Here is a 12,222-nt window from a genome sequence, read left to right as displayed (position 1 = left end):
TTAAACACTCAGTGGAAATGAGCTCTCAGTCTGAACTACAAAACACAGGAGAAAGACATTTATTGTGAACAAGAGCCAGCCAATCAAATAACCAACAGATTTAGGCCCTCCAAAGCTACAGATAATTGCACAAATAAATTGGACATATATTTAGAAAGAAAAGTCATCTAAAAAAAAATAAAACCATAAGGCCGAGATACTATGAAAAAGTGATAAACTGGAACAAATGTCTTATAAAAATAAATTGGTACAGGCACTAAATGTATAATATAACACATAAGTTAAATAATCAATTAAACATAATTTAACAAGAAAGCAGTCTAAGAAAATTGAGCAGAATGCAACAAAGAAAGATAAAGATATGGAACTATTCCAGAAAGTTGAAGAGACATGGAAAATAGAATGAAAGCCGCCAGTTACAAATCTAGAAGGAGTTCTCGGAAGAAGGCATAAAGCAAACAGGGAGAAACATAATTTCAAGAGAATATAATATGAATTTTTCAAAATTGATGCAAGACATGAATCCTTAGATTCAGGAATCTAACAAGTCATGACTACAATAAACAAAAATAAACCCACATTTCTTCACGCACAATAATGAAGTTTCGGAGCACTGCTACCCTCCTGAGTGGAGTCGCATGACCGATGGAGACTTTCAGACACAACAGTGCAGTCGTATGTGCAGGTGCACTGCTTCCCAATATAATTTTTTGTGTTGTATCACCCCTTCTTCATTCTGTCTCTCCTTCTTCCCTTCATCTTTCTTCTTCTTTGGTACATCATTCTTGTTAGATGTTTGCATTTTCTTATGTGTGGGTAGTTACTTAACTACTGATTTCATCTGTTTAATAGTTATTCGTATATTCTGCTCTTTGATTTCTTCTTGAGTTGATTTTAGTATGTTATACTTTTATAGGAAATTACCTATTTTGTTTAAATTTTCAAATTTATTGCCACAGAGTGGTTCATGGTATTGTCTTGTGATTTATGACTTTGTAATATTGCTTTATGATTTTATAATCAGACCATAGTATGTGTTCAAAAAGCAAAGAAACAATAAAATTAGGTAACAGTATAAACTATGAAGACAGAATGTGATGAATATATAATGTCTGCACACCAAATGCAAAGCCACAAGAAAAAAAGGCTGACTTGAAAAGTTGAAAATAAAAGAATAGGTAAAAGTTTTAGGCAAATGTAAACAAATGAAAGCAGAGGTTGTAGTTTACTATTAAACAAAGATTAATTAGGAATAAAAAAAATCATTAAGATAAAGAACAATTATAGTGGTGAAGACTGAAATTCACAATAAAAATATAAGCTATAAATATCAATGCATTAATTCACATAGAAAAATTAATAAAGAAAAAAATAAAAGGAAATTTGATAAGAAATAGAAACACAGTCGTGGTATGATATGAACTCTCACTTTTTGCTGTTCATGACGAACCAACTGACTGAAAATTAGGTACAGATATAGGAGACCTAAATAGCATAATTAATAATGTAGCTCTAATATATACTACAGAACACACACACATGCATAAATCTACACACAGAAAATGGGGTATGCCTTTTTAAGTGCCCGTGGAATATTGAGACGCACTGATTATACATTAGGCAATTAAAAAGAATTCCCTCTTCTCATATTTCCTATTAACTACACTAGTAGTTCAGTTTCTGTTAACAACGTGCTGCATAATCAAAACCAACTTTCCCTACTGAAGGAAACTAACAAAAAAAAAAAGATAAAATATAAAGGAAAAAAAACAGCAACTTTCTTAAAACTATGAACGTACTGAGGAATTCAGGCCAAAATCTAAAAGGCGAACACCCAGCACTTACACCCATTTTCATGCCAAGAGCATCTGCTGGCCCGGAAGAAGGAACAGCCGAACTGAGCTGTGCTTGTGGTCTTGCAGAGCAAATGGAAAAGAAATCAGAGCCCAGGCTCATGGAATGGTGGCTACGTTGACAAAGATGCCACACCTTTAATTTGGGATTCCAAACAGCTACCCCCTAAAGTACTGGGAAACCACAACCAAACCAAACCTCCCACATGGTAGCAAGACTGGATGTCACCTGGCTGACCTCAGGCAGAGCCCACCCTGCCAGCTGTACAGCACCATACGTATCCTCAGGAAATGCCTCTTAGTGCCAAGTCACTGAAATGCATGGTCATTCAGCTGCCAGAAGAGCACCACTGGCTTTGCAAAAACTAATATGGTTGTCGGTGGCAGCCAAAATCAAAGATGAAAAACAAACCCGGGTAATCCTTATGTATATTTTCCACTTCAGTGGAGTCAGTATTTTTCTATTTAAGCTCTGCTGCCTTGTCGCTGTCCAGTTTTCGCTGAGGCTGTCCTGCCCAGGAATAGAATTCCATCTTGGGGTCCTCACCCCAGCCAGTCATACTTCCCCATCAAAAATGGAATGCTTCTACCATCTCTGCGTGCAAATGGAAATGTGACGCAGAATTAAATTATTGTTACATTATTTAAGCTCCTCAGATGAAGCCATATAAGAGAAGGTGTTTGACTTCGGGACACAGGTCAGGAGGTGGTAAGGCAAAGTTTAAAGGAAGGAAACGCTTTGCTATCTGCATTCCATATCAACGTGAGGGAGGGAGGCTTTCGAGTAAGTCAGCTTATCTGGAAAGACTTATTACCAGACTCTTGGCCTCTGGCCTTCAGGACACCTAGCAATTCACCATGACTGCCAAGCAGGGGCTAAGAAGGGTACGTGCGGGTACTTACCAAACATGTAGCAGCATCTGCACTTCCCCTGAGACTGGGGAGTGAGATATAAGCCCCCCTTTTCTCTGAGCAGCAGATTTGATGTTCATGCAATAGGACAGTTAAGGGAGAAATCCAATTACTGAGCTAATTAGCACCTTTGAATGGTAAGCACCAGGTTTATAGGAGGAAAGCAGTGGAGACCAGCTCAAATGAACCCACGTGGCTGAAGTTCACATGCTTCGAGGCTGGTGCAGAGCTGGGAGTCCCAGGGTGCGCAGGCAGCTTAGCCTAGTGATGGCAGGTCAGAATGTAGCTCTGTATTGCATAGCTTTCTGAAAAGATAGCTTTCCAGTTAACGTAGTTTTAGAAGGTGTTTTAATTCCCTAAGGAGTTTGGTAAATGACTTTCTTTCGGCTCAGTCCCACTTTAAAAATTGTTTATTCCACTGCTGAAAATTCCATTTGTCCTGGGTCTTAAGGTGAAATTAAAATTCCATTTAGGGACTAGCTGTGTCCACGTGGAATTTCGGCCTTCATTAGAAAGACTTTTGTTGTTCTCTTTATTTTCTGCCATCCTGGCTCTTTTATTTTCAAAGCTGGTCTGAGGGTATTTGTAAGGAAAACTGATGCAGTGATAGGACAGCGAGCTGGGTTAACGGCCTTTGTGAGACTACTCCTTCTCACCGACTCCAAGGTCAAACAGAGTCGTGCCAAGGTGGTTCTGGAATATCTGAGACATATGCGGAAAAGAAAATACTTTTTTTCTGAAAACAGACCTTTTCATTTATTCAAATTACAGTTCCGTCTAAGTATCTTTTTATCTGTCCTGATTTCCAAGAGACAAGTTCACAAAAGAAGTCTGCATTTGGAGGTTTCTTCTTAAACACCATTACCAACAAGTGTTCGTCATTTGTTAAATCATAGTCTGTCAATGATCGAGGTTAAATGTCATCTCGTAGCAGTGACTCTCCTTTCTTCTTAGCAGGTATCATGAGAGAGAAAAACTTTAGATGCAGCATTATCTTGAGTATTCGTTTATTCATTCAACAAAGACTTACTGAGTGACTGCTGTGCGCCAGTCGTGAGCCAGAGCTGGCCTCGTGATACTTAGGCTCTGGTGTGAGAGACAGGTATAGTGAAATAGACGTGGCATGGAGCAAAGGCTCCAGAGCCAGCCTGCCTGGCCTCCGCCTGGCTCTACCACCTGTTAGCTGGGTGACCTTGACTTACTCGTACTGTGTGCCGACTACTCGTCCGTGAGAATGGGCGTAACAACAGTACCTTCTTCAGAAAGTAGTTGTGGAGATATAATGAGTTAATACATGGAAAGTACTTGCACAACTAAGTGCTACTTATTTCCTTGTAATTACTCATTTAATAATGAGACATCATAATAATACAAAATTAGCTAACAGGCATAATAGTAAAGAGGCATACTTAGACATATAATCATGCTGTTACTATTACTGATGTTAACCATGCTCCCAAAAAGAGGCACAGCGCGCAAGAGCATGTGATGTGTGGAGCTGACCTGGAGCAGCTTTGCTGAGAAAGGGAGACTTGCGCTGACTTGAGGGATGAGAGTCAAGAAGGAAAAGTGTGTGGAATTGGAGAGAGAGTGGCGGACACAGCAGTTGCAAAAGATGCAGGGGAGAGAGGGGTGGGAGGAAAAGGAGGTCGGGGCTGAACACCCAGCCAAAGGCCCGTGAGGGTGGAGCAGAAAAAGCCGCTGGCCGAGTGAGCAATGACAGGACAGGCCTGCAGAGATCAGCTTTTTCACAGATATTAGTCGGACCCTCGTTATATTCAAATGTGTGTGGAACCCTATGTTCAGTGATGTATTTCTAGTGAAAGCCGTTTCTTCATGGCTTAGGTAGGTTTAACCATATGAAATTGCCGTTTTTTGTAGATCAGTTGAATATCATCAACTTCATATGGTCGACATCCATTTCATGCCATACTTCAAAGGATGATGAGACCGCCACTCAATATCTGAACTAAAATGACAAAGCTAGTCAGGCACAGTCTCTCTGAGCACAGCAGACCGTGGCACTTATAAAGGGTTTTGGGGACATGTTCAATTCTGGGATTGGTGAAGTTTTAGAGGCATCAGTGGGGTGATGCCACCTGCACAGGCAGTTACTTGGGGAAACTGTCGTAGATCTTTCACCCCTGAGAAGTCTGCAGTGAGTCTGTCCCTCACTGGATGACATTTAGAAGCAAAGGGCCACCATGGATTGGCTGGCTTACAAAAGTTGTGAACTGAGGTGAGTTATAATGGAAGAGGTTTAAAACTGGTTCTGGTGACCACTTGTTACCATGGCTACAGACAATCTGTCTTCTCCTAAGTCAGTGAGAGCTGTGTTTCATTTTTGTGGTTTAACCTAAGAAAGGCCTGTAAGTATGCACCCAACTCTTGAAAGCAAGAGGTGGAGACGTAGACTACTCCTCATGACTTTCTGGAATCAGATTGAAAAGACACTTATGTGCGCCCAGCTCTCAAGTTCTGGACTGACTGGCATTCAGCTTGCAGTTCAAGTGCTTGCTGCTATTGTTGGGATCAGGTGCTCCCAATTGATAAGGCACAAGGCCATTGTCTCATCCAGAGAACTCACTAGCTCTCCCCCGCCATGTGTTCCTTGTGTGTTCCCTCTCTTCTTTACCATGAGACCCTCCCTCCAGCATTAGATGGGAGCAGGCATTGTAATATGTGAGCTCCAGCTCCCCTGCGTTTCCCACTCACACAGCTGATTCTATAAACCAGCTCTCTCACCTGTACAGATCTAAGCATAACCTTTCACCTTTTTCTGGCCCCTTCTAGTACAAGGCGCGTGGATAATTCCAACACAAGACTGGCAGTCCAAATTGAAAGGGATCCAGGTAAGAAGATATCTTCTTCCTCTTTTTAAAGACTATTTATGTTGTCATATAGATGGGTTCCTTCAATCCAAAAAGGGAATTAAGTCCTCGCTATTTTTAATCATTGTGGAGACAATGCTTGTCTTGGTAAACATGCCGACTGCAAAGCTCAGACTGTACCAAGCAGTCTGACCCAGCACACAGATCTGGTTTGGAGATTCATTCCTCCATCATTTAGAATTGATTATAAATAATGACTTGAACGTCTCTGTTAATTAAGACTGTTTATGTTGCATATGATAAATTTCAAATACATACTATAAACCTTGGTATTTTAGCCAAAAAAAAAAAAAAAAGCTCTGGAATAATATCAGCGTGTAATATCCTCAAAGGCAAGCCATTCTGGGACCCACGATCCAGCAGTCTTCAGAAATTTCATTCAGCATTTATCTATGGAAGGATTTACTTGCTAGAAAATTATTTTACTTATTTTCTTTCCATACTGTATCTCAGTTTTAAACATTCTGCCTCTTTTTTCCTCGTATCAGAATGCAAATTTGAACTTCTCTATTTTTATCCACTTCACTTTCCCCTGTGCCAACAATTTTGTCTGGGAAGAATTGTATCATGCTCATTATCTGTAATTGAACTGCATACACATGATTAATTTGAAATCATAAGTTGCAATTTTAAAATACCTAGACAGAGAGTTTTTATTTTGTTTTGTTTTTTGGACTTTATGTCAGTACAGCTTGGGGGTGGGTACAAAAATCTCTCACGTGCAGCTGTGGGACTCGATGACATCGCAGGGCCATTGATATTAGGCATAAGGACGGTTTCGTGAGTGCATTATGCCTGTAGTTGTTCAGAATTTTGTCTCATTTTAACCTAATTTGTGGTCAGTATGTTCTGAGAAGATCTCCACTTTTACTGGGTTAAACTGTTTTATTTAAACGTCAAACTGTTTGAAGAATTGAGCAAAAGTTAATTCTGTCATTCAGGCCCTTCCTTTAGAAGTTCCAGAGACTCAAAGTAGTCTCTAATTAGCGTCTTGAGATGCGAACTGATTCATCGTAGAAAATGAATATAATGGCAGGTCAGGCAGGCTTCCTCTGCATAGGAAATTAAGCACACAGACACTTTATCAGATGACATAACATGACTCAGCCATAGAACAGTTTCTTTCTTTCCATTAATCATAATTAGCTTATAAGTATACTAATTTCAATTCAGCTTTTAACTGTCATGAATGCCTAGCAATGAACTTCATAATTTGGAGTGTGACCTTACATAGCTTGGAGGTGGATCAGCACACTTATATGGGTGCACTTGGGGTCAGTCTTTACCTTCCTGTCCCCCCAGTTGTGCTTTGGTTCCCATGGGAGGGAGCCCTGTTCTGCCACGGTCTTTATGTATCTCGACCTACCTCCCTGAATCTCTGTCGCCCTCCAGTAGGCAGCCTAGACTGGAGCCTTGAGTTTTGCTTCAGGCGTTTTCTCTTCTGGGCAGCATTATGCGTTCCAGAACCAGAATGTACTCCCCAAAGAAAAGATTCTCCTAAAATAAAAGTTGAATGCAAATGTCTCTCCCAGCACTTCCTCCAGCCACAGGACCAGATTCCAGGAGGATTTCCCAGTTTATTCGTTCTTCTCAAAAACGTTTCTATCCATCATCACTTGAGATCCAATGGAGGGAGTGAAAGGAGTCAGGGCTCAGCAGGGGGATAAGGGAAGTACACCATGAACCCCAAATTCTATGCTCCCCAAACACACAAACCCTGGATTTCCGTTGTGAAGCAGGGCAACCCGTCATTCCATCTCCTTTGCTGTATCCTTCCTGAACTCTTCCCTTGGTGTCATCATTCACCCACCCAATTAGAATGGCTAAAATTAAACAAACAGTTGACCACACCAATTTCTGGCAAGGAGGCAGAATGACCCAGACTCTCAGTCAGGGAGGGCGGGGGAGGAGGGTGCAAAAAGGTTACAGCCACTTTGGAGCTGGGCGGTGCCACTCCTAGGGATTTACCCAGGAGAAATGAAAACTATGTTCACACAAACTTCTGTTCATGAATATTTTTAGTGGATTTACTCATAATCACCCAAACTGGAAACAACCCTCTGTTTTTCAACTGGTGAGTGAATAAACAAACTGCAGTACATGCCAGGGACTCGTACTCAGCAATGTGACAGAACACGCTGTGTGCAGCATGGCGGCCTCTCAGATGCATTTTCTACGGGGTGGTTACTTAGCTGTCGGCCTTGTTCGAGAATTATAGGATTCACTCAGAAGACTGAACTTCACTCTGCATGAACTCGTCCTTAGTAAATTGGAGTTTTATATACATATATAATTTAAACACGATAAATGGCACGTACATTTAATAATTTATGTCTTAGTCATAGAATATATAACATATATTTGTACATAATATATAATGCTAGTAATAATTATCCACATTATAGCATATAGAGAGAGATGCTGTTTCCTGTCTATAAATTATACTCCAATGACTTTGAGTACTTAACGGGTATGCTCTTGACAAAATTTCTCTTAGAGAAACTGTGCAATCTATGGTGTTATCTACAATTCAACAGATACTTAGTTAGTCCCCACTCCATCTTAGGAATTCTGTCAGGGTTGAGATATAAAGTTAAGCGAAATAGACATAGATCTGTCTTCACTTTATGGTGCGTTGGAGAAATCAGATGTTAATCAAATAACCATAAACACATATATATACACACAAGAAAACAAAAGTCAAATTCCAACTGTGACAAGTGCTTCAAAGCAGAGGATCATGGTGACAATGGGAGATAGCAGAGGATTTGGCCCAGCCAAGTGGTCGGAGAAGGTTTCCAGAAGTGGTGATAGAGCTGAGGTCCAGAGAATAGTAGGCTACTAAACTGGAGAGGAGTGGAAAAGAAACCCAGGCAGAAAGATCAGTGTCGGCAACGGCGAAGGGGGCGAAGCGGTACGTGAGTCACTCAGCGGAAGCCAGTTCTGTGTTGCTGAGCCCACAGGGTGAGGTGAGGATGGAGACAGAAGCAGGAGCAGGTGCGTCTCGTGGGGCCACATATCCTGTGTTGGCTCAGGACCATCCCAGCTTATTCCTGTGGATGATAAAGTATATGAGACCCTATTACAGCTGAAGTGAAGAAGTCTCATCTCCATCCTAAGAGCGCTGAGAAGCGGGCTTGAAGGAATGGGGCCAGGGTGTCCGGGGTAGCATGTCCAGCTGTTCGGTTTGTAAAGCTGTTCTGGTGTGGTTTGATAGCACGTCCCAGGGAAGGTGCATACGTGAGTCCCACGACTACTGTGGTTGTCCACTTGGGAAATAATGTAGCTTGGAATAGGCTAGGGGTAGTGGAATTGGAGAAAGGTAGAAAGATGTAAAAAATATTAGAAGAAAGTAAAATGGAGAGTGCGAAGGAGTGGGAGCAAAGATGCCGAGGTTACAGCTAACGGGATGCTGGTGCCATTCACTGAGATGGGGAACAGGGGGGCCCGGCCTGGACATGCTGAAGGTCAGGGGTGTCTGAGACATAGCAGGGAAGACGGTCAGTAGACAAGCAGGGGTACAGGTCTAGGGCTCAGATGAGAAGACTCGGCTGGAGGTATGAGTCTGTAAGTTTTGTGCATTTAAACAGTAATTCAATCCCTTGGGTCGCTGAGATTGCCTAGAAAAAAGTGTAAAGGGAACAAATTGGAGGGTCTCACAAAATCCTCTAAAATGGGTGAAGTAGCTAAAAAGTCTGATTTTAGCCTTAATGAAATGCCAACTCACTGTTCCTAGGTCTGCTACATGGGAGGGAGCATTCACCGAGCCTGTTTCTCGTTCTGTCTTTAGGGAACGATGACAACAATCTCAATTCCATCTTTTATGAACACTTGACAAGGGCCCTCCAGGAATCCCTCTGTGGCGACTTAATTCTTGGTCGATGGGGGAACTACAGCTCTGGCGACTGCTTTATTTTGGCCTCAGATTACCTCAATGCTTTTGTTCACCTGATTGAAATTGGAAACGGGCTTGTCACCTTCCAACTTCGAGGACTGGAATTCCGAGGTAAGGAGCTCCTTATAGTGGAAGTTGTTGGAAATCAGTGGCTTGACTTCATCGTCATGCAAAGCTTTAATAAGAAGTCACCATTAAAGAGGAAGAATGTGGTGCCTGTCCTGTGGAATGAGAAGTAGGGGGCTTGCCACAACTGCCTGTGTCCAGTATTCTGATATAAATAAGCCCCAGCTGTCTGAGGGGACAGGGAAGTGAAACGTGTAACCTGGTGTACAGCTTTGGAGGAGCAAGTCAGGCCTTCAGTTTTGAACCTTCTGGGAAAATCTCAGAAGCAACAGGAGGTCGTGGGACATGCGTGGGCTGCATGTGGAGTCAGCCAGACCTGAAACAGCCTGGGTTTGTGGGTCACAGGGGTTGTGTGCTGTGGGCACATCAGTTGTTGTTCTGAGCCTTTCTCTGTCTCTGTAAAATGATGGGTATAATAAGCATGGCTGCCTCATAACCCTCTTGTGTGATTTGAATGAGATGAGACACATGGAGGCTCTGCATGAACACTCAGCACTTTGTGGCTGCTGAGTTGTCCTGAATCTTGAAAGTCTGACCCCAGTTTTTCCATTGATCAGAGGCTGGCGTACATGGTGGCGCACGCAGGTGGCACATAACCCCGAGTGCTCGTGTCCCTTCTTCTCTGCTCTTTGTTTATTTCTTTGTTCAATATGTGTTTTCCTAATACCTCCCCTGTGTCCGGCAAAGTTCCAGTGCTGGAGATACAGTGGGTACTTCATTGGAAAGAGCCTCACGCTGATGGTTTTCACCTTCCCTGGGAGGCACGAAAAATACCAAGGAAACGAATGGGCGAACTAATTACGGCTTGGGGAAAGTGCCATGAAGGAAGCAGATGAGGTTCTGTGACCAAGGTCACTGTAGGGGTGAGTGTGATGAGCTGCTGCGTTACATGGGACGGTCAGGGAAGGCCTCTAGAGGACACAGGAAGAAGGAAGTTCCTGGCCAGGAACCCATAAGTGCCGAATGGATGACACGAGAGCCCCTCAGAGGGTTCCTGCACCCGCAGGCCCAGGGTGACTAGAGCTAACTGGCATGCTGGCACCAGGTAAGCTGGAGGCTAGGTCACGTGGGCTGCATTTTGTTCTGTGCATAATGGGGAGCCTTGTAGGGGTTCTGGAAAGGGGAATGACTGACCTTATTTGCACGTTATGAGATGGTTCGGGTAGCTGTGTGGAGGATGTACTAGAGGGGGGCAAAAGCAGAAACAGGGAGACCACTTAGGACTGGCTTGTAGTCACCCAGGCAGAGGATGGTGGATCCAGAGAAGAGCAGGGAGGTTTGGGGGTGGGGAGGGAAGGGCTGGATGCTGGGGGGGAAGGGAGGGCTGGCTATGCTCCCCAGTTTCTAGGTCAGGTGCCTGGGTGGACAGAGGCACATTTACTGAAACTGGGAGCCTGGATTAGGAGAACTTCTGATTTGGGGGTGTCATCAAGAGCTCCATTTTAATTTAAAATGCCCTTGAGTAATCCAAGTGAATATATCCAGTAGCTAATTGGACTTAGGAGCCTTGTATTCCTTCAGGAGACATTTATTCAGCACTCGTTATATGTCAAGCACCGGGCTGGGTCCTATGAGTAAAGAAGTGAAGGCCCCATTTAAGGCACTTGGAGCCTCGCTGAGAAGACAGACAGGTAACGAGTAATTAGTGACCAGTGAGCTGAGTATCATGTCTGCGCCGTGCGGGGGTGCCACGGGAGCCTGAGAAGGGGCCCTGGAATGAGACCGGGTCACTTGGCAGAGGAGAGGCCACAGTTGGGGCACGAGAGACACCAGGTGTAATAACAAAGAGGCACAAAGTAGCCAGATCTGGTTTCCAGGTGATTTGGGAGGAAGGGGTCAGAGATAATGCTAGAAAGGTGAGTCGGAGCCAGGCCATAGCCAGCCAGAACCTCCCAGTAACAAAAGGGAATCTTTTAGCCAAGAACAAATTGCCATTATTTCACATGTTTAATATCCTACCCTACAGAGGACCGAGTCTTTTGGTTCTGTGGATAAGAATTTCTAAGCATTGTTTTGTGACTGTCCATTCCCTGTAATAACATCCCTAAATGAATTTCTCTGGAATGGTGGGTTGCACGATTTAGGTGTGCATTCTGTGCGTCCTTACAAATTTTAGGAATCTAACTTAGGGAGCTTATTTTGGCAAAGGTCACTGGGCTTAGGGAGCAGTGGTCAGATTCTACAGAACTCGAGAAGCAGCGCTTCCCTGAAATTGTGCACAAATGCCAGAAAATGCCAGGAGGGGGTGGAAATTAAGTGTCTCTGATACAATAATGCAACAGAATCATCTATTTTGAGAGTGTTCCCTTTTTTCTGGAATTCAAAGGCAGAACTTTCAAAGTTAGCCTAGTTGAATATGAGTTATAGCTTCTATCACAGGTTTCATGCGGCTGACAGCTCCTTTAGCTAACTTAACTGACCTTTGAGTTTAACGGCTCAAAGTTAATCAGATTCTAGAACTGTGTAGCACTTTGTCTGCCTGCTCTTCATTTCACAAAAGAGAGGTTCTGCCTAATCTGCCGTTTGGAATGTTTTGGTCTCACCT

General features: G+C 43.1%; 1 protein-coding gene across 5 annotated transcripts in view; it reads left to right on the top strand.

Moving 5' to 3' along the window:
* Positions 1–12,222, top strand: part of PCNX2 (pecanex 2) — a 240,533-nt gene that overhangs the window by 178,426 nt on the left and 49,885 nt on the right. For all 5 annotated transcript variants that reach the window (XR_012490740.2, XM_019712884.3, XM_074316661.2 and 2 more), the window contains 2 exons: positions 5,559–5,617; positions 9,447–9,662. Coding sequence is in view for 4 of the 5 variants with exons in the window: in XM_019712884.3 (XP_019568443.3) it covers positions 5,559–5,617; positions 9,447–9,662 (275 nt within the window). In the remaining variant the exon portion in view is untranslated. The remainder of the gene's footprint in view (positions 1–5,558; positions 5,618–9,446; positions 9,663–12,222) is intronic.

The sequence above is a fragment of the Rhinolophus sinicus genome, chromosome 6 (assembly GCF_057876585.1).
Source record: "Rhinolophus sinicus isolate RSI-liver-muscle chromosome 6, RSI-T2T, whole genome shotgun sequence".
Classification (NCBI taxonomy): domain Eukaryota; kingdom Metazoa; phylum Chordata; class Mammalia; order Chiroptera; family Rhinolophidae; genus Rhinolophus; species Rhinolophus sinicus.
Note: the sequence above shows the minus strand (reverse complement) of the source record. Positions and strands in the feature narration are given on the sequence as shown.